Here is a 23,026-nt window from a genome sequence, read left to right on the forward strand (position 1 = left end):
TAGAACATGGATCCCAGAGAAGTAGGAGATGATGGCATGACATGGGTGCTCACATATTTGCTTTAGGAATTGGATAAAAAATAAGAGAATGGACTAGAATACACTCCAGAGAAGTCAGCAGGGTCAGGTGAGTTTTTCCAGGATTGGTGGGTGGGGTCAATCTCCCTAGGTGGAGGCAGAAGGGCTGGAAAAAGGGGTGAAGGTTTAGATTGATTGTGCAATGATTAATTTAAGGAGGATACTCTGTCTTCCAATTAAATTCCATTTTGCTAAGTGGCTCAGTGATAAGATAACATGAAGGAAACTTATGTAGTAGGCACGGCCTGTGGGGAAAGCCAGTGGCTTTGGCTTCTGCTGAGATGGCTGAGGGACTCTGGGTTGCCCTGTCTGCACTCAGGATGCTGCTTCTCTTGCTGTGTGTTGAGCCCTGGGCTGAGGGCGGGAAGGTGCTGGTGGTGCCCATGGAGGGCAGCCATTGGCTCAGCATGAGAAAGGCTGTGCAGGAGCTCCACACCAGGGGCCACCAGGCAGTTGTCCTTGCACCTGAGGTGAATGTGCAAGTTAAAGGAGAAGACTTCTTCACCCTGAAAACCTATGCCATTCCATACACCCAGGAGGAATTTGAAGACTTCTTCCTGCGCCATAACCACCTGGTTTTTGAAACTGAACATTTTCTGAAGGCATTTTTTAAATCAATCAAAATTTTTCAAAATGTGGTTGCATTCTATCAAAGATCTTGTGCAAGTCTTTTGTATAACAAGGACCTGATCCAGTATCTGAATGATAGTTCCTTTGATGTGGTTTTAACCGACCCTGTTAATCCCTGTGGGGCAGTGCTGGCCAAATACCTGTCAGTTCCTGCCGTGTATTTTTTGCGTTCCATTCCATGTGAATTGGATTTTGAGAGTGCGCAATGCCCAAACCCATCTTCGTATATTCCTAGGTTATTAACAAAGAATTCAGACCACATGACATTTCTGCAAAGGATCAAGAACATGCTCTATCCTCTGGCCCTGCAGTCCTCTTGCAGTATGTTTTTTGCTCCTTTTGCAAGCCTTGCTTCTGAGCTCTTTCAGAGGGAGTTTTCCATCGTGGACATTTTCAGCTATGGGTCTGTGTGGCTGTTCAGAGGAGACTTCGTGATGGACTACCCCAGGCCAATCATGCCCAACATGGTCTTCATTGGGGACATAAACTGTGCCCACAGAAAGCCACTGTCTCAGGTCTGTATTGATGCCCTTACTCAATCAGTGTGCCAGATGAAACACATTTTTTAAAAACTTACTTTCAAGTGCTTACTGTTCTACCAATCTTTCTAGAGATTTCTGCCCCTCATTCTCCTTCGAACAGCCTTCTGTGAGATAAACCGTTGAAGTGTTAACAGTAGTGTAGTTAACATTTGGAATAGTCATTGAGGAGAATGAGAGGGAGTTGAGGGTCTATAACATGTTCAACAAGCAATGGTGTTCCTCAACCAACATTGTCTATTTGTAAAGGCACCATCTTCGTAGCTGTACAATTTTCTTTAGCTGTTCAGGAGCCAGAAATCGAGTCATGGAAGCCAGAATTTTATCTAAGGTACGGCACATATAGCACATGCCCTTGGTGCCATTGGGGCTGAGGTGGCGGGAGTGCTAATGAAGAGTTTCTATTAGCCAATGTAGTTCCCATGGTCAGCTGTGAAAGATTATTTAGCAATTTAACACTACTTTCCCTATACGATATTTTCTGTTATATACACCTCTTTTGTTGGAATTGATCCATCAGGGGTTTATTGCTTGCAGGTGTTGAGTAAAAGGATGAACACATGAGCAAATTGCATTTGTTGACATGAGAGTTTTAGAGGCCACATCTTAGAAGGATGGAAATGTGATGACAGAGGGGACCTAAGTATCCAAGGGAAGTAGAAGTTCCAAAGAGGTTGAATAAGTTATACGGAAGTGAGACAATTCCAGAGAGGGGGAGATTGGGTGCCTGATATCAGAGGAAAAAATAATTGTGTCCAACATTTCAGAGGTGGAATCTTTCTGACAGTAAGTTGCTTGCCCAGGAATTGGTGCTTGGTGTGGAATGGGAGCACACCAGACTTGGGAAGGCATCATGAAGGTTGCATGTCAAATGGGTCTTCTACTTCAGATGCTGACATCATCAAAAGGTAGTGGTTAGGGTTAGGGAGGAGATAAAACTGTGAACCTAAGAGCCCAGTGAAGGTAGAGACAGTGATGAAGAGAAGTAAACTTAAAAGGGAAAGGGTTGTTAGGAGGGGTTGACGACACCACAAAACCCACCCCATCCCACCACACCCCAACCAAGCTCAGGTTTCTGTGGTGGGAACTACTCTTTACCAATAATTTCAGAGACATCATACATCAACCCTCAATATTTGGGTTTGTTAAAATAAGACTGTTGGGGGCTGAATTTTGTTTCTTAGTACAATGAGTGAGCCATCTTTTTAGATTGTTGAATTCAGCTCATTTATGTCATGTTGGTATTGTCATTATGTGACGTTGAGTTGGCACATGGTAACCCCCTGTACAACAGAATGAAATGTTGCCAAGTCCTGTGCCATCCTCACAATCCTTATTATGCTTGAGCCCATTTTTGCAGCCACTGTGTTAATGCATCTCATTGAGGGTCTTCCTCTCTTTTGCTGACTCTCTACTTTACCAAGCACGATGTCCTACTCCAGGGACTGGTCCCTCCTGATAATGTGTCCAAAGTAGGTGAGAGTAAGTCTTGCCATTCTTGCTTCTAAGGAGCATTCTGGCTATACTTCTTCCAAAACAGATTTGTTCCTTCTTCTAGCAGTCCATGGCATTTTCAATATTCTTTTTCTACACCATAATTCAAAGGCATCAATTCTTCTTTGATCTTACTTATTTATTGTCCAACTTTCAGATGCATAAGCATCAGTTGCACCTTAGTATTTAAAGTGGCATCTTCGCTTTTTTTTTTTTTAACACTTTAAAGAAATCTTTTGTTACAGATTTGCCCAATACAATGCATCATTTGATTTCTTGACTGCTGCTTCCATTTGTGTTGTTTGTGGATCCAAGTGAAATCCTTGACAACTTCAGTCTTTTCTCTGTTTATCATGATGTTTCTTATTAGTTGAGTTGTGAGTATTTTTGTTTTCTTTATGTTGAGGTGTAATCCATACTGAAGGCTGTGGCTTTTCATATTTATCAGTAACTCTTTCAAGTCCTTTTGGCTTTCAGTAAGCAAGGTTGTGTCATCTGCATAATTCGGGTTGTTAATGAGTCTTCCTCCAATGCTGATGCCCTGCTCTTCTTTGTATACTCCGTCTTCTCAGTATACATATTTAATAAGTATGGCAAAAGGATACAACGTGAGCACACCTGTCCTGACTTTGAACCATGCAATGTCCCCTTGTTCTGTTGCAATGACTGCCTCTTGGTCTCGAACAGGTTTCTCATAAGCACAACTAAGTGTTCTGGAATTCCTATTCTTCCCGATGTTATCCATAATTTGTTATGATCCACACAGCTGAATACCTTTGTATAGTCAGGAAAACATAGGTAAACATGTTTCTGATATTCTCTGCTTTCAGCCAGGATCCATCTGACATGAGCAATAATATCCCCGGTTTCAAGCTCTGTTCTGAATCCAGCTTGAATTTCTGGCAGTTTCCTGTCAATATACAGCTGCAGCTGCTTTTGATTGATCTTCAGCAAAGTTTTACCTATGTGTTATATTAATCAGGAAACCCTGGTGGCGTAGTGGTTAAGTGCTACGGCTGCTAACCAAGAGGTTGGCAGTTCAAATCTGCCAGGCACTCCTTGGAAACTCTATGGGGCAGCTCTATAGGGTCACTATAAGTCAGAATTGACTCGATGGCAGTGGGTTTGGGTTTTTTTAGTGTTCGATAATTTCAACATTCGCTTGGATCGTCTTTCCTTGGAATAGGTATAAATATGGATCTCTTCCAGTCATTTGGCCAGGTACCTGTCTTCTAAATTTCTTGGCATGGACAGACAAGTGAGCACTTCCAGAGATGCATCCATTTGTTGAAACATCTCAATTGGTGTTCCTTCAGTTCCTGGAGACTTGTTCTTTGCCAGTGCCTTCAGGGTAGCTTGAACCTCTCTCTTCAGCACCATTGGTTCCTGATTACATGCTACGTCTTGAAATGATTGAACGTTGACCAATTCTTTTTGGTGTAGTGACTCTGTGTATTCCTTCCATCTTCTTTTACTACATCCTGTGTCATTTAATATTTTCCCCATAGAATCCTTCAATATTGCAACTCGTGGCTTTAAATTTTTCCTCAGTTCTTTCAGCTTGAGAAATGCCGGCCAAGTTCTTCTCTTTTGGTTTTCTAGCTGTCACAGTCATTATAACACTTTGTCTTCTGGAGCCGCCCTTTGAAATCTCCTGTTCAACTCTTTCACATCATCATCTCTTCATTTTGCCTTCGCTACCATTTTGGTTGGTTACTGGGTTACTCGACACTCAAGAGCAAGTTTCAGAGTGTCTTCTGACATCCATTTCGGTCTTTTCTTTCTTTCCTGTCTTTTTAATGGCCTCTTGCTCTCTTCATGTATGATGTTCTTGATGTCATTCCACAACTCACCTGGTCTTCAGTCATTAGTGTTGAACGCGTCAAATCTTTTCTCGAGATGGCCTCTAAATTCAAGTGGGATATACTCAGGGTCATACTTTGGCTTTTGTGGACTTCTAATTTTCTTCAGTTTCAACTTGAACTTGCATATGAGCAATTGATGGTCTGTTCCACAGTTGACCCTTGGTCTTGTTCTGACTGATGATATTGAGCTTTTCCATCATCTCTTTCCACAGACATAGTAGATTTGATTCCTGTCTATTCCACCTGGTGAGGTCCACATATATAGTTGCCATTTATGTTGGTGAAGAAAGGTATTTGCAATGAAGAAGTCATTGGACTTGCAAAATTCTACCATGTGATCTCTGGCATGTTTCTGTCACCAAGGCTGTATTTTCCAACTATGGATCCTTCTTTGTTTCCAACTTTTAGCATTCTAATCAGCAGTAACTATGAATGCATCTTTCTTTGTTTCCAACTTTTGCATTCCAATCACCAGTAATTATCAATGCATCTTGATTGTATGTTTGATCAATTTCAGTCTGCAGAAGTTGGTAAAAAATCTTCAATTTTGTTCATCTTTGGCCTTAGTGGTTGGTGAGTAAATCTGAATAGTAGTTGTATTGACTGGTCTTCCTTATAGGCATATGGATGTTATCCTATCACTGACAGTGTTGTGCTTCAGGCTAGATCTTGAAATATTCTTTTTGACAATGAATGCAGTAGCATTCCTCTTCACGTTATCATTCCCGGCATAGCAGATCATGTGATTGTCTGCTTCCAAATGGCCAATAGCAGTCCATTTCAGCTCACTAATGCCTAGGATATTGATGTTTATGTCTTCCATTTCATTTTGACTACTTCCAATTTTCCTAGATTCATACTTCGTATATTTCACATTCTGATTATTAATGGATGTTTGCAGCTGTTTTTCTCTCTTTGAGTTGTGCCATATCAGCAAATGAAGGCCCCAAAAGCTTGACTCCATCCACATCATTAAGGTCGATTCTTTGAGGAGGCAGCTCTTCCCCAGTCATCTTTTGAGTGTCTTCCAACTTGAGGGGCTGGTCTTGCAGCACTATATCAGATAATGTTCCTCTGCTACTCATGAGGTTTTTGCTGGCTAATTCTTTTCAGAAGTAGACTGCCGGGTCCTTCTTCCTAGTCTGTCTTAGCCTAGAATCTTGGCTGAAATCTATCTGCCACTGGTGACCCTTTGGTATTTGAATATCAGTGGCGTAGCTTCCAGCGTCACAGCAACAAACTGTATGACAAACTGACAAATGCATGGGGGGGAAGAAGAAGAATTGATGCCTTTGAATTATGGTGTAGGCGACGAATATTGAGTAACCACAGACTGCCAGAAGAAAGAAAGAATCTGTGTTGGAAGAAATACAGTCAGAATGCTCTTTAGGAGCAAGGATGTCGAGATTTCATCTCACAGACTTTGGACATGTTACCAGAAAAGACCAGTCCCTGGAGAAAGACATCATGCTTGGTAAACTTGGTAGAAAGACATCAGAAAAAAAGAGGACGACCCTCAACGAGATGGATTGACACAGTGGCCACAGCAATAGGCTTAAACACAGCAACGATTGTGAGGATGGCGCAGGACTGTGCAGTGTTTCTTCTGTTGTACACAGGGTCCCTATGAGTCAAAACCAACTCTAGAGCACCTAACAACAACAATGATCCCTTCTTACTTGGCTTATGGCCTTGCTTATTAGATTGTGTTGTAAGCACACAGCAGATAATCACAGTGAAGAAATCTAAAAATGTTGTCCTGGTACTGCTCTCTGACAGATGGCTATTTCAGATACTGCTGTACAACTAAAAGGGAGTAGTGAGTTCTTAGCAGAAGAAAGGGGTCTCGTTTAGGTTACTTGCTGCTTCTACCACTAGATATAGGTACTGCCTTACTTATGATGTATTCGAGTTACGACAAATCTCACTTACGACCATCTTTTTTTTGTACATCTATTTTTTTTTGTTACTGATATATACTGCGTACAATGATGTAGCACGTAATTTGCTGATCTTATCATTTTCAGATGTTCACTTGCCAACAAATAGAGACCGAATTTATAAAGAAACTGATAATAAAAGGCAATAATTGTTGTTGTTGTTGTTAGGTGCATCCAGGTGGTTTCGACTCATGGCAACCCTATGTACAACAGAATGAAATATTGCCCAGTCCTGTGCCATCCTCACAACCATTGCTATGTTAAAGCCCATTGTTGACACCACTGTGTCAGTCTGTCTTGTTGAGAGTCTTCCTCTTTTTTGCTAATCCTCTACTTTACCAAGCATGACGTCCTTCTCCAGGGTCTGGTCCCTCCTGATAACATGTCCAAAGTATGTGAAATGTAGTCTTGCCATTCTTCCTTCTAAGGAGCATTCTAGCCATACTTCTTCCAAGACATATTTGTTTCTTCTTTTGGCAGCCTATGGTATATTCAGGAAACCCTGGTGGCATAGTAGTTAAGTGCTACAGCTGCTAACCAAAAGCTCAGCAGTTTGAATCAGCCAGGGGTCCTTGAAAACTCTATGGAGCGATTCTACTATGTCCTATAGGGTCGCTATGAGTCAGAATCGACTCGATGGCAGTCGGTTTGGTTGCAGTTTTGGTATGGTATATTCAATATTCTTGGCCAACCCTATAATCCAAATGCATCAATTCTTTTTTGATCTTCCTTATATTATTCATTGTTCAGCTTTTGTATGCATATGAGGTGATTGAAAACACCATGGCTTGGGTCAGGCACACATTAGTCTTCAAGGTAACATCTTCGCTTTTTAATACTTTAAGGAGGTCTTTTGCACCAGATTTGCCCAATGCAATGCATCGTTTGATTTCTTGACTGCTGCTTCCATGGGTGTTGATTGTGGATGCGTGTAAAATGAAATCCTTGACAACTTCAATCTTTTCTCCCTTTATCATGATGTTGCTTATTGGTCCAGTTGTGAGGATGTTTGTTTACTTTATGTTGCGGTGTAATCCATAGTGAGGCTGTGCTCTTTGATTTCATCAGTAAGTGCTTCAAGTCCTCTGCACTTTCAGCAAGCAAGGCTGTGTCATCTGCATGTTTCAGGTTGTTAATGAGTCTTCCTTCGTTCCTGATGCCCCATTTTTCGTCATATAGTCCAGCTTCTTGAAATATAAAAATTATCATACCAATTATAAACAACAATGTTTATAGCAACATTATTCACAAGAGCCAAAAGGTGGAAACAACCTAACTGTCCACTGTGATGGTTAACTTTACATGTCAACTCAGGTAGGCTATGATTCTCAGTGCTTTGGCAGGCACTATGTAATCACTTTTCATTTTGTGATCTGATGTGAGCAGCCAATCAGTTGAAAGGGGAGTTTCCTTGGGGGCGAGGCCTGCCTCCAGCATATAAATGTGTGTCCTGGCAAAGCTCTCATTCTCTTTCTGCCCTGCACTCTTCTCATTGCTGACCTCTGATTTTGGGGAGAAAAGCCTGCAGAAGTCTCTGGCCTGCTGCCTGACCCTCAGAATTTTTATTCGCCTACCCCTGCAACTTCATGAACCGGCAGAAGCCTCCAGTCTTCCACCTGGACCACAGATTCTGGGTTTTTCAGCCCTTGCAACCACGTGAGCCAGCAGAAGTCTTAGCCTGCCATCTTGCCCGTGGATCTGGGTCTCGCCAGCCCTCACAATCCATGAGCCATTTCCTCTGTCTATATCTATATATTAAACCACTATGCCACCAGGGTTTCCCTTGGTTTTCCTTGGAAACACTATAAGGCAGTTCTACTCTGTCCTATAGGATCACTATGAGTCGGAATCAACTCGACGGCACTGGGTGGGTTTTTTATATCTATATATGCTTCACTGGTTTTGCTCCTCTAGAGAATCTGAACTAAGACATCCATCAACAGAGGAACGGATAAATAAAATGTGTTTTTTTGTTTGTTTGTTTTTTTTATATACATAGGCTGCTAAGTGAAAGTTTGATGGTTGGAACCCACCCAAAGGTTCTGTGGAAGAAAGATATGGTAATCTGCTTTCATAAGGACGACAGCCAAGAAAAACCCCAGAGGGCAGTTCTACTCTGTCACATAGGGTCTGTTCCATTCTATCACATGCGGTTGCTATGAGTCAGAATGGACTGATGGTACCCAACAACATATATACACAATGAAGTATTATTCAGTCATAAAAAGAAACGAAGTTCTGATACATGCCACCAAATGAGTTAACCTTGAGAAGTGAGTGAAATAAGCCAGACACAAAAGGTCAAATACTATATGATTTCATGACTATGAAATATCTAGAATAGGAAAATCCATGGGGACAAAAGAAGATTAGTGGTTATGAGGGGCATGGTGATAAAAAAGCTCTCTGCAGAGCTGCAGCTAGTGTGACGTAGGAACCAGGGGCAGATGGCCCAGTAAGCAAGTGTCATGTATTGAATTGTGTCTCCCCAAAATATCTGTCAACTTGGCTAGGCCATGTTTCCCAATATTGTGCTGCTGTCCACCATTTTGTCATGTGATGTGATTTTCCTATGTGTTGTAAATCCTACCTCTATGTTGCTAATGAGGCAGGATTAGAGGCAGTTATGTCAATGAGTGAGAACTCAATCTACAAGGTTAGATTGTATCTTGAGTCAATGTCTTTTGAGATATAAACAGAGAAGGGAGCAGAGATATATGGGAACCTCATACCGTCAAGAAAGTAGTGCCAGCAGCAGAGTGTGTCCTTTGGACCTGGGATTCCTACATTAAGAAGCTCCTAGACCAGGGAAGATTGATGGCAAAGACCTCCCTCCAGAACTGACAGAGAGAGAGAAAGCCTTCCTCTAGAGCTGGCACCCTGAATTCAGACTTATAACCTCCTAGACCATGAGAGAATAAATTTCTCTTTGTAAAAGCCATCCCCTGGTGGTATTTGTGGTATAGCACCACTAGATTACCAAGACAGCACTGTAAGCAAGGCTTAGTCCAGCATAGGAACTGTCTGGTCAAGTGTCCATCTGTCCCATGGTGGAATCTCTTCAGAGTGGATCTCTAATGGCAATGACTCCCTCCCAAAAGGAAGACTGAGTTAGTCATGGTGGCCTGGGCCAGAATGCCATTGTTGCAGATAACATAGAAGCCGAAGGGTGCACTCAGTGAAAGAAGTTTGGACAGCCCAAGGAGCTAGCCCAGGGCAGACACAAGGAAGCATCAGTATCTTGTTGAGCCTACAAGAAAGTGGCTTTCTGGAGCAGGCTCAGACTACTGGGTGCATGACATGTCCTCAGTAGGGCCCGTGCTTGGTTTAATGCGCTGCTGTCACCATGTTGCAATTTGGACAATGGGCCCCCGAAATTATGTACCCTGTCTTGTTCTGGAAGAATCCATTCTTATCAGGACTTGGGACCTGAAATGACTTTGGGTCAAAGCTTGAACTTGAACTACAGAGTGTCATACAGACCAGGCTAAAGTCCACAGCAGTCTCCGAACAGAGTAACAGAAGACTGGGAACTTCAGCCTTCAGACAGGGTCAGATCTGAGGCCAGATCACAGTTCCCTCCTGTGCCATGGTAGCAGGCCCTGGGAGGCAGATGCTACCTGAACCCATGGTAGCATTGCTAAGGCTTTCCTGCATATTAATGCTTTGGATAATTGCAAGTCTCCATGGGGTAGATGTAAAATTCTCTACCAATTCTTGCGTTGTATTCAAGTCTTAAGTTCAGAGTTCCTCCAGGTATTACTGTATTTGAAAGCCGAGTCTTCGAGCAGTGTCTTCCCTGGACATTACAGGAAGATTCTGGTGTGGAAAATGAACACAACCAGAGATACTGCCTATTTAGAGAAAGTACACCTTTTTCAGATGTGCTCCCTGTTATCCATCACTGAGAAGAAAGAGTTTTAAGAGGCACCAAACTGTCCCAACCAGCAGCAGGTTACAGTTGGGGTCTAGGGCACCAGTGATGCCTCAGAGCTTAGCTACAGCCTGGTAGAACATGGCTCACAGAGAAGTAGGAGATGATGGCATGACATGAGTGCCCACATATTTGCTTTAGAAACTGGATGAAAAATAAGAGAGTGGACTAGAATACTCCCCAGAAAAGTCAGCAGGGTCAGATGAGTTTTTCCAAGGTGGGGGTGAAGTGGGGTCAATCTCCCTAGGTGGAGGCAGAAGGGCCGGAAAATGGGGTGAAAGTTTAGATTGATTGTGTAATGATTAACTTAAGGAGGATACTCTGTCTTCCAGTTAAATGCCATTTTGCTAAGTGGCTCAGTGATAAGACAACATGAAGGAAACTTACGTAGTAGGCACAGCCTACGGGGAAAGTCAGTGGCTTTGGCTTCTGCTGAGATGGCTGTGAGACTCTGGGTCCCCGTCAGCACTCAGGGTGCTGCTTCTCTTGCTGGGTGTTGAGCCCTGGGCTGAGGGCGGGAAGGTGCTGGTGGTGCCCAACCACTGGCTCAGCATGAGAAAGGCTGTGCAGAAGCTCCACGCCCGGGGCCCCCAGGCAGTTGTCCTGGAGCCTAAGGTGAATGTGCACATCAAAGGAGAAGACGTCTTCACCCTGAAAACCTACCAGGTTCCATACACTGAGGATGAATATGATCTTCTTCCTGCACCAGAGTCACCTGGGTTTTTTAAACTGAACATTTTCTCAAGACATTTTCTAAAGCAATCGCAATTTTTCTAAATGTGGTTGCATTCTATCAAAGGTCTTATGCAAGTCTTTTGTATAACAAGGACCTGATCAGGTATCTGAATGATAGTTCCTTTGAGGTGGTTTTATCTGACTCTGTTAATCCCTGTGGGACAGTGCTGGCTGAGTACCTTTCAGTTTCTGCTGTGTATTTTTTGCGTTCCATTCCATGTGAATTGGATTTTGAGAGTGCGCAATGCCCAAACCCATCTTCGTATATTCCTAGGTTATTAACAAAGAATTCAGACCACATGACATTTCTGCAAAGGGTCAAGAACATGCTCTATCCTCTGGCCCTGCAGTCCTTTTGCAGTATGTTTTTTGCTCCTTTTGCAAGCCTTGCTTCTGAGCTCTTTCAGAGGGAGTTTTCCATCGTGGACATTTTCAGCTATGGGTCTGTGTGGCTGTTCAGAGGAGACTCTGTGATAGACTACCCCAGGTCAATCATGCCCAACATGGTCTTCATTGAGGGCATAAACTGTGCCCACAGAAAGCCACTCTCTCAGGTCTGTATTGATGCCCCTACTCAATCAGTGTACCAGACAGAACACATTTTTTAAAAACTTACTTTCAAGAGCTTACTGATCTACCAGTCTTTCTAGAGATTTCTACCTCTCATTCTCCTTTGAACAGCCTTCTGTCAGATAAACTGTTGAAGTGTTAACAGTAGGGTAGTTCACATTTGGAATGGTTACTGAGAGGAATGAGAGGAGAGTTGAGGATCTATAACATGATTGACAAGCAATGGTGTTCCTCAACCTAGATTGTCCATTTGTAAAGGTACCATCTTCATAGTTGTGCAATTTTCATCAACTGTGTAGGAGCCAGAAATCAAGTCATGAAAGTCAGGATTGTATCTAAGGTGTGGGAAGTCTGGCACATGCCCTGGGCACCACTGGGGTTGTGGGATGCCAACGAACAGTTTTTATTGGCTTTGTAGTTTCCTTGGCCAGCTGCGAGAGCTCATTGAAGAATTTAACACTAATTGCCCTGTATGATATTTTCTGTTAGGTACACTTCTGTCAGTAGAACTGATCCTTCTGGGGTTTATTGCTTGCAGGTGTTGTGTAGAAGGATGAAGAAATGAGCAAATTGCATTTGTGGACATGAGAGTTTTTAGTGGCCCCATCTTGGAAGGATGGAGATGTGATGACAGATGTGACCTAACACCCAAAGGAAGTAGTAGTTCCAAAGAGGTTGAATAAGTTAAATGGAGGTGAGACAACTCCAGAGAGGGCAGGTTGGTGGCCTGTGATCAGAGAAGAAATAATAAAGACTCCAACATTTCAGTGGTGGAATTTTCCTGACAGGATGTTGCCTGCCCAGGAACTGGTTTTTGGTGCTTGGTGTAGAATGTGGGAACATACCGGACTTGGGAAGGCATTATGAAGGTTGCATGTCAAATGGGTCTTCTACTTGGAATGCTGAGATCACCAAAAGATGGTGGTTGGGGTAAAGGAGGAGATAAAACTATGAACCCAAGAACCAGTGAAGGTAGAGACTGTGATGAAGGGAAGTGGGCTTAAAACGGAAAAGGTGTGTTAGGAGGGTTTGGCAACACCACCAAATCAACCCCACCCGAGCACACTCCAACCAAGCCCAGGTTTCCGTGTTGGGAACGACTCTTTACCAATAATTTCAGAGATATCATATATTAACCCTCAATATTTGGGTATTTAATTTAAATAGGACTGTTGGGGGTTGAATTTTTTTTCTTAATACTCTGAGTGAACCATTTTTTTTGATTGGTGAATTCAGTCTATTTATGTCATTTTGTTGTTGTTCGGTGCTGTTGAGTTGCACATGGTGACCACATGTACAACAGAATGAAACACTGCTGTGTCCTGCACCATCCTCAAAATCGTTGCTACGCTTGAGCCCATTTTTGCAGCCACTGTGTTAATCCATCTCGTTGAGGGTCTTCTTCTCTTTTCCTGACGCTCTATTTTACCAAGCATGATTTCCTTCTCCAGGAACTGGTCCCTCCTGATAACAAGTCCAAAATAGGTGAGACAAAGCCTTGCCATCCTTGCTTCTAAGGAGCATTCTGGCTGTACTTCTTCCAAAACAGATTTGTTCTTTCTTTTGGCAGTCCGTGGTATATTCAATATTCTTCGTCAACGCCATAGTTCAAAGGCATCAATTCTTCTTTGATCTTCCTTATTCATTGTCCAACTCTCACATGCAAAAGGTTCAGGTGTACCTTAGTCTTTAAAGTGACATCTCTGTTTTTTTTTTTTTAACACTGTAAAGAGGTCTTTTGTAACAAGTTTGCCCAATGCAATGCACCATTTGATTTCTTGACTGCTGCTTCCATGGGCATTGATTGTGGATCCAAGTAAAATTGAATCCTTGACAACTTCAATCTTTTCTCTGTTTATCATGATGTTGCTTATTGGTCCAGTTGTGAGGATGTTTGTTTACTTTATGTTGAGGTGTAATCCATACTGAAGGCTGTGGTCTTTGATTTCATCAGTAAGTGCTAAAAGTCCTCTTCCCTTTCAGCAAGTAGGGTTGTGTCATCTGCATAACGCAGGTTGTTGATGAATCTTCCTCCAACCCTGATATCACATTCTTCTTCATATCTTCCCTTTCAGCAAGTAGGGTTGTGTCATCTGCATAATGCAGGTTGTTGATGAATCTTCCTCCAACCCTGATATCACATTCTTCTTCATATAGTCCAGCTTCTCAGACTATTTGCTCCTTCTTCCTAATCTGTTTTAGTCTGGAAGCTCTGCTGAAACCTGTCCACCAAGGGTGACCCTACTGGTATTTGCAATACCAGTGGCAAAGCTTCCAGTATCACAACAACATGCAAGCCACCACAGTATGACAAACTGACAGACACATGGTGGGTTTATGTCATATTCATTTAATTTATATTAGCTTCCATGACTTTAGATCTGTTATAGTTTTTTTATTCTTACATCATTGTAAAGGATTCTGAATGTCATTTTTTTCCATTTCATTAAACCATAGGGTGTCTATTTGACTTGGTTTTCTTTTTCCTATATGCAATATATTTATCCAGTCATAAATTATACAGTAAAACCCATGAAATCCAGAACCTGTGTAAGGTGGAAACCTGTCAGAGAAGGAAAATGCCAATATTTTCCACTAATAGCAATAGAAATGTGGTAAGACTGCATCTGTCAAAGGTGAAAAACTTGTGAGACCCTGAAAAACAAGACAGTCCTACCAAGTTTCACTGTATGTGTATCTACTAAATTTGCAAAAATGTTGAAAAGTAGAAAGGCATTTTAAAAGTGTTGCTATTTTCTTTTAGTTTTTCTGTGTGAATATATTTTCTGGCGTTAGCTGCATTGGTTCAAATCCTCTGCCATTTTTCTAGCTGGATGACCTTTGGAATGATACCTAGCCATTCTGATTTGATGCTGTCCTAGTGAGCACCTAATAAATATTAGCTGTTATTGTTATTACTACAAGTAGGACAAGGTGTGTCATCTGGATCCCAGCTATAAAAACTACTTAACCTCAGAGACCCATGATCTTGTGGTCTGGGTCTACCCTGACCTTCAGCTAGCTCAAAAACTCTATCCTAGTAGTTCTTCATGTCAGTCAAGTGAACTTCTTGCGTCCTTGTTTGACTACCATCTCTTTTATAGACTTGCATTTGCGGATTAAGCTCTCCAACTATAACTGCATTCATGACAACTTCCGCATGTGTTGCTGTCCTTCTTTTACACACGTTGGTGCCAATTTATTTGGTGCATAAAAGATCATTTACACTTAAAGCTTCACCATGTATTATACACAATGGGCACACAATTTTCATATTTGTCCCACTAAATTCTTTTCGAGATTTTGTTACCCTTCCTTATTTGGTTTGGTTTACACTTGGATTTTTCTTCTTATGTAATTTTTCCACAAATATGAAAGTCAAAGTCTTTTATGTGTTTCTCCCTTTTCTTTCTTCCTTAATCTAAAGGCTTACAATGGGATGAATTATTTTACTGGTCTTCTCAAAGAAACAACTTTTGGATTTTTAAATTCTTTCTTCTGTTTTTGTTTTCTATTCCATTAATTTCAGCTTATCTTTTTAAAATGAATTATCTTATCCTTGTGTCTTTTGTAGTTGTTTTACTAATTTCCTTGGAAAAATATTAAAGTCCTTTGCTTTTTAATCTTTCTTAAAAATAAAGGATTGAAGGCTTCAAATAAAGCTTTTTCTTTTTCCATTACGTCTTGGTATAAATCGCTTTTTCACATTGCTTTTTAGATAATTTGGATTTCAGCTTTTTACTTTCTCTTTGATGCAATGACTATCTACAAGGCGGTTTCTTAATTTCCATATAGTTAAGATACTTTTGTGGTCATCTTTCCCTTATTTTTTTCTAATTATTTTGGATTATAATCAGAGAATGTTTCTTGTGAAGTCGCTACTTTAAAAAATTTCTTAATAGGTTTTCTTTGTGGTCTAGTACAGAAATGTCAAATGGAAATATAATTAAATCCATATATGTAATTTTAAAAATTCTTGAAGACTTTTTAAAAAAAGTAATAGTTAAAATTAATTTTAATAAATTTTATTTAACCAAATATATAAACATATTATCCCTTCCGCATGTACTCAATATAAAATTATTAAAGAAATATTTTAAAATCCTTTCATACTAACTTTTAAAAATCTGATTTGTATTTTATACTTTCAGCATATCTGTTTGGACTAGTCACATTTCAAGGGCTTGATAGTCATATGTAACTAGTGTCTAGTGTATTAGACAGCACATGATCAGTATTTGTAAATGCTCCACGGATACACCTAAAATGTATATTTCTTGTAAGGGTCTTTATATATATAGCTATTATGTTAAATTTATTTGATGCAAAAATCAATTTTTCCAGTTAAAAAAATCTTCCCAATTCTGAAAAAGTTGTCTTAAAAATCCTCTAATAACTGAATTTTGTTCAAGTCATATTTGGATTTTTAATAGTTTTTGCTTTATACATACCCAAAAACCCACTGCCGTTGAGTCGATTCCGACTCACAGCGACCCTATAGGACAGAGTGGAACTGCCCCACAGAGTTTCCAAGGAGCACTTGGGGGATTTGAACTGCTGACCTTTTGGTTAGCAGACATATAGCTGCTAAATTGTTTGGTGCATATAGGTTTATGGTTGTATTTTCTTCATAAAATTTGCTTTATCATTAAATAATATCCTTTAATAAGGTATCCATATCACTACCCCTCTTTTATTACTGGTATTTCCTTATGTTTAACTTTAAAAAAAAAAACTTAAAAAATTTGTTCCTCATGAATTGCATTTTAAAAACGCCAACCTGATGGTTTCTTTCAGTATAAGTACCTGTCCATACAATGTATATGCTTGACTTTATTTTTTCCATTTAGTATCAGTTCATTCTTTTTACTGTATCCTATTTCCTTTTTTTTTAAGTTTCCTTTTTCCTTGCTCATTCTGACACTCTTCTATTTCTGCATAGGTGACAACTGAATCCTTCTGTGTTTCTGCTATGTATTTTTTACATGTCACACCATGCAGTTTGGGCTTTAAGGGCACCAAAGGAAACTCAAACCCATTCTCATATACTGCTTGAGTTTGTTAACAATATTTTTGAGCCATGTGATCTTTCTGGAAAGAATCAAGAACAGGCCACATTTTTTGCCTTCCAGTTCAGTTGCCTTTTTGCTCTCAAACCTTATGCAAACTTTTCTTTAAAGATAACCATGGTGGATGGGACACTTTGTGATGCACTACCCCAAGGCAATTATGCCCAAAAAGGTTTCCATTGGGGCCATAAACTGTACCAACAGAACACTACTCTCTCTGATAGGCGTATAGTGTCTCACCCAATTACTAGTGCCAAATTAACTTGGTAGGAGCAATGCTCCATGCATGGTGGTGGGATAGTTCTGTGTAACCTTATGGAAATACTTTTGTCACATTTCCAGATTCAACCAGAGTTGTAGAACCAAGTTGAGTACAGGCTGGCAATCTGATTTGCATTTAGTTTGTGGAGTCATCAGTGTTGTTATTAGTTGCCATCCAAGTCGATTCTGACTCATGGCAACCCCATGTGTGCACAGTAAACTGCTCCAAAGGGTTTTCAAGGCTGTGACCTTTCAGAAACAGATTGTTGGCCTGTCTTCTGAGGTGCTTCTGGGCTATAACCTTGGGAGTTACTATCAGGAGCAATGGGTGGTACAGGTCTGTGTTTGTGGGCATGGGGCAGACTGAGAGCAAACGTTTGAATCCTGAACAAGAGCCAAATACAAAGTGAAAGGCGGGCAATGGGGATGGAGGAAGGAGGTTTGGAAGGTGAAACCAGGGGGAAATCCTGTGACTCATTGATATGCCCTGGACAGGGGTCAATGTTAGTCTGTTTATCTATTTATAGTGTGGCTGTGCCCAAGGCTCACCTGAAAGGCTTCCAGAAAGAATGCTGTCTGTGCAGATGACTTTGATCTCTGCCTTCATGTCAGCTTTATTCCTACCATTCCTTTTTACAGGTTTCATAGTTTGTGTATTCTCACATCTAAACATACATTTTCTAAAAATTTCTTGTTTCCTCTAATATAGAATATACCCCCTCCTCCCCACCCACCCCAATTTTCAGGATGTGTGTCTTTCGTACTGCAGAATTCTCCACATGCCTTCCATGGTGTTAAAGATGATCTTTAGTTCCCCACCCCTTTGGGTGCTAACAGACTGCCAGTGTCAGATTTTTTCTTGAGTGATTGCACCAAATACCTTACAATTTATTCACTTCTGTGTATTAAGCAAATGACAAAGACCCACTGCCCCCCAAGACATCCAGGTCCTAATCCCTGGAACCTCTGAATGTTACTTTAGATGGCAAAAGGGACTTTGTAGATGTGATTAAGAATCTTGAGATGAGATTATCCTGAATGATCTGGGTGGGCCCCAAATGTAATCACAAGGGTCCTTCTAAGAGGGAGAGGGAGATTTGACCAGTGAAAAAATGAAACAATGTGATGACTGAAACCAGATGCTATGCTGCTAGACAAAGGGCCCTAAAGCCAAGGGCCCAGTGTAGATCTGGAAGCTGGGAAATGCATGCACGACCCTGACGGCACTTTCAATTTCAGTTAAGTGAAACTGATTTCGAACTTCTGACTTCCAGAGCTCTAAGAGATTAAATGTATGTTGTTTTAGAACGCCAAGTTTGTGGTAATTTGTTATAGCAGCTGTAGGAAACTAATACCCTCACGCTGCCAGGTTTACATTTTCTTGAAAAGCCCAGGCTTAACATTAAACAACAGTCAACTCTTCCAATGTCCCCAGCATCATGTGTGACTAAAAGCTATGCTTATTTTAAACCAAATATATTATTAATATATTCGTATCTTTCATGAAACTAAACCTGTTGCTTTTGAATCAGTCCTGACTCATGGTAACCTCACGTGTGTTAGGGTAGAGTTGCACTCCATAGGTTTTTCAATGGCTGTAATCTTACGAAGGCAGTTATTTAAAAAGAACAAGGGGATATTACATGGTTTAAAATCAGGAAAGGCGTGCGTCAGGGTTGTATCCTTTCACCATACTTACTCCATCTGTACGCTGAGCAAATAATCCAAGAAGTTGAACTATATGAAGAATGCGGCATCAGGATTTGAGGATGACTCATTAACAACCTGCAATATGCAGATAACACCACCTTGCTTCCTGCAAGTGAAGACTTGAAGCACTTACTGATGAAGATCAAAGACTACAGGCTTCAGTATGGGTTACACTTCAACATAAAGAAAACAAAAATCTTCACAACTGGACCAAAAAGCAACATCATGATAGATAAAGAAAATATTGAAGTTGTCACAGATTTCATTTTACTTGGATCCCCAATCAACGCCCATGGAAGCAGCAGTCAAGAAATTAAATAACCTATTGCACTGGGCAAACATGCCGCAAAAGAACTCTTTAAAGTGTTAAAAAGCAAAGACGTCACCTTAAGGACTAAGGTGCACCAGACCCAAAACATGGTGTTTTCAACTGCCTCGTATAAACGTGAAAGCTGGACAATGAATAAGGAAGACTAAAGAACTGGTGCCTTTGAATTATGGTGCTGGCGAAGAATATTAAATAAGCCGCAGACTGCCAGAAGAACAAACAAACCTGTCTTGGATGTATAGCCAGAATGCTTCAAAGTGAGGATGGTGAGATTTTGTCTCACATACTTTGGACATGGTCACAGAAGGGACCAATCCCTGGAGGACACTGTGCTTGTTAGAAGGGACAGCAAAATAGAGGAAGAACCTCAGAGATGTGTCAGTGTTGCAGACACAGTGGCCGCAACATGGGCTCAAACACAGCAACGATTGTGAGGATGGCGCATGGCTGGGCAGTGTTTTGGTTTTTTGTACACAGAGTCGATATGAGTTGGAACCAACTCAGTGGTACCTAATAACAACGATCTTATGAAAGAAGATCCCCAGGACTTTCTTCTGCGGCATCGATGGGTGGGTTTGAACTGCAAACTTCTCAGTAGCTGAGTGCAAACCATTTGTGCCACCCGCAAACACCTTATTTACCACTATTATGTACTAAAATATGGAGCCCTGGTGTCGTAGTGGTTAAGAGCTCAACTGCTAACCAAAAAGTTGGCATTCAAATCCACCATTTGCTCCTTGGAAACCCTATGTTGGAGCTGGAACCGACTCCACAGCACCTAACGACAACAACAAAGTACTCATGTATTGATCTAATACGATTCATCTCTACAATGTTAACTACACAGCAAACTACCTGGCTCGCACTTCAAACAAAATGGAAAAGCAAAGTTCAGGCTGCTGTGGCGAACATTTTGTCCTAACCCTACGAAATCTTCACCATCTGCCTTGGGGTTACGTATAATTAACGGTAAACTGCATACTGATATTTACACCAGTTTTAAAGACAAACAGAGGTCCTATTCCTGTGGTCCCAATAATAACGACAAATAGGCGTTTGCATGAACTGTTTATAAATTCTTGAGTACAGCTGCCCTTAAAGTAGAGTTCACGTACAATCTTCAAAACAAAATGTCCTGCTACCTTTTAAATGTCCTTTACATCAACGGTGGACTGAAATTACTGGGTGTCAATGCGCAGCAACTGCTCTTTGCCATTTATTATCAGGGACTTTAACTCTCCGTCTTCTTCCACTTCCACTCTTTCTTGGCCATTCTCGATGATTCTCTTGGTGGTGACTTTTTTGCCATTCACTATTTCGGTCGAAGTCGACATGGATTTAAAGTTGCCGGACCCACCACTTCCACAGGACATGGAGAAGGATGAGAGGCCCCCACTTCCCATGGAACCAAAAGAAGTCAGTCCCGTATTAAAAGAAGAAAAACCACTCCCAAAAGCTGGAAATTCACTGAAGGTGGAGAAAAGGGACCCTCCGCTTCTGCTTCTCCGGGAGCTTCTCCGACTCCCAAAAATGTTCTCAAGCGGGTCTCCGAAGAAGTCAAAGGAAAACGGATCCCTGCCGCCGAAAAACTCCCTGAAGACCTCGGCTGGGTCGCGGAAGGTGAAGACGAAGTCGAAGGCGTCCTCGAAGGGCCCGCCGCCGTCGCCATCCACGCCTGCTTTTCCGTATCTGTCGTAGACATCCCGTTTCTTGGCGTCTGACAACACCTCGTAGGCCTCGGCCACTTGTTTGAACCGCCTCTCCGCTTCCTCCTTGTTCTCGGGATTTTTGTCCGGGTGCCACCTGAGCGCCAGCTTGCGGTAGGCCTTCTTGATGGCCTCAGACGAGGCCTGCCGGGGCACGCCCAGCACCTCGTAGTAGTCCACCATGTTGGACGTCGGCGCACCCGGGGTGGCAGCCCAGAGGGACTCCTCCTGGCTCGGGCTGGGCCTGGGGCCACGGCACGGCGACCCAGGACTCCGACCCAGCGCCCACCGCGGCTAGGGGCTAGGGGCACCGCCCCTTGTGACGCAGGCGGCGCCTCATTGGTCGAGGGCAACGGGACGCCACATCCCAGAATGCAGTGCGCCCTGGGCTGGCCCCACCCCCTAGGACGCACTGGTGACGTAATCACGCAGGGGACACTGCGGCCCTGCCCATCCCTGGCTACACCCACTCCCACAAACTGTATCTACCTACCTGGCTCCACCCATATGAGTTCCCAGGTGTGGTCTTCAAGCCCGTTGCAGCGTAGTGGGTTCCAACTCACAGCAACCCTATAGGACAGAGTAGAGTTGCTCGCCAAGGAGGGACCGGGGGTTCCAAACCGCCAAGCTTGTGGTTAGCCGCAGAGCTCTTAATCACTGCTCCACCACCAGGGCTCCAGTCTTCAAATAGAGTACCAAAAAGGGGAACTTGGTGGGCTTTGGTGGAGCTCTGGTGGCTCAGTGGTTAAGAACTCTGCTGCTAACCGAAAGATCAGTGGTTTGAAACCACCAACGGATCCGTGGGAGACAGATGCGGCAGTGTGCTTCCATAAAGATTACAGTCTTGGAAACTATGGGGTAGTTCTACTCTGTCCTTTAGGGTCTCTGTGAGTAGGCAATGGATTTCTTGGTTAGTGGGCCTTGAAGGAGCCCTGGTGGTGCAATGGTTAAACGCTAGGCTGCTGAACGAGAGGTAGATGGTTCTAACTACCAGTGGTTCTATCCTCTGCTCCCGGAAAGATTACAGCCTTGGAAACCCCATGGGGCAGTTCTGCTCTGTCCTATAGGGTCGCTGAATTGGAATTGACTCATGGCACCCAACAACAACAACGACAGTGGCCTTGACTTTGGCTGCTGTGGAAAATGTTTCTCTTAAAGTAGGTTTTAATGTCAGGCTTTCCCCAGTGGCCTGGGGCAGGGGGAGGGTGATGGGAGTAGGTTTAATCTGATCCAGGGCTCAGGAAAAGGATAGTCATATCATTTGTCTAGGACAGCATTTTTCACACTACTTGGCCCCAAGACCTATTTGCTTTTGTTTATGTGAGCTATTGCTGTTAATACTTAACTGCATTAGAAATGAAAACTGAAAATTAAAATTCATTAAGCAATTTCATAATAACAATAAACCCACTACATGTTAATATAAACCGCATTTTTATGAGCAAATAAATGCTTTTCAAAACCCCCCAAAATTAGAGAGAGGCATGGTTTTACATGTTTTTGCAATTCTCTTAAAAACTAAACAAAACAAAACCAGTTCCCGTTGAGTTGATTTCAACTCACAGCGACCCTATAGTATCTCTTTAGTATCTGGCTTAATAGAAGAGAGCTGGATTCTCATATCTGCTTCTGTGTTCAACCTTTTGCTCTATCTCACATTGTACAGTCTCTGGAAAACTCCACTGTGCACCTGAGTGAGAAAGTCACATGACATCATTATTATAGAAATAGCTCTGACTTGGTGAAATTCCCCTGAAAAATTCTTGGGGACCCCCAGGGTTCCCTGGACCATCCTTTGAGAACCTCTGCTCTACTATATTAAAATGTGCTGGCCATATTTATACTGCTGTGGGTATTTGATACAACGATTAGTTCCTCTAAAACTGCTTTATCGAGACCATGACTTTCTTTTTGGCATTTCTTAGTGTTTGACAAAATGGCCAATATCTTAGCTGCTTGTTTGCATTTTCTGCTTTCTCATCATTCCCTTTGATACTATATTCTTTGTTTTGATAAATTCTGGGATAACAGCAGCAAAAGTCACTGAGTTCCAAGAAGAAAATGATTAACCAATGAACCTTCTAACATTCATCATAAAGGGTAATAGCTCCAACGGTAGAGAATTGTTACCTCACCAGCACAAATAGCTGACTTTATGTTGCCTCGA

At 42.0% G+C, this 23,026-nt stretch overlaps 3 protein-coding genes across 6 annotated transcripts in view; 2 read left to right on the forward strand and 1 right to left on the reverse strand.

Moving 5' to 3' along the window:
* The window catches only part of LOC126078229 (UDP-glucuronosyltransferase 1-6-like), a 220,496-nt gene that overhangs the window by 164,285 nt on the left and 33,185 nt on the right, over positions 1–23,026 (forward strand). The gene's annotated exons all lie outside the window — the stretch shown is intronic.
* LOC126077907 (UDP-glucuronosyltransferase 1A3-like) lies at positions 360–1,277 on the forward strand. Its single transcript, XM_049887655.1, has one exon. It carries the CDS (start codon positions 360–362, stop codon positions 1,275–1,277), a length of 918 nt encoding a protein of 305 aa, XP_049743612.1.
* LOC126078231 (dnaJ homolog subfamily B member 3-like) lies at positions 20,332–21,042 on the reverse strand. Its single transcript, XM_049888496.1, has one exon. The coding sequence runs from the start codon at positions 21,040–21,042 to the stop codon at positions 20,332–20,334; it is 711 nt and encodes a 236-aa protein (XP_049744453.1).

This window comes from Elephas maximus, chromosome 6, assembly GCF_024166365.1.
Source record: "Elephas maximus indicus isolate mEleMax1 chromosome 6, mEleMax1 primary haplotype, whole genome shotgun sequence".
In the NCBI taxonomy this organism is placed as follows: domain Eukaryota; kingdom Metazoa; phylum Chordata; class Mammalia; order Proboscidea; family Elephantidae; genus Elephas; species Elephas maximus.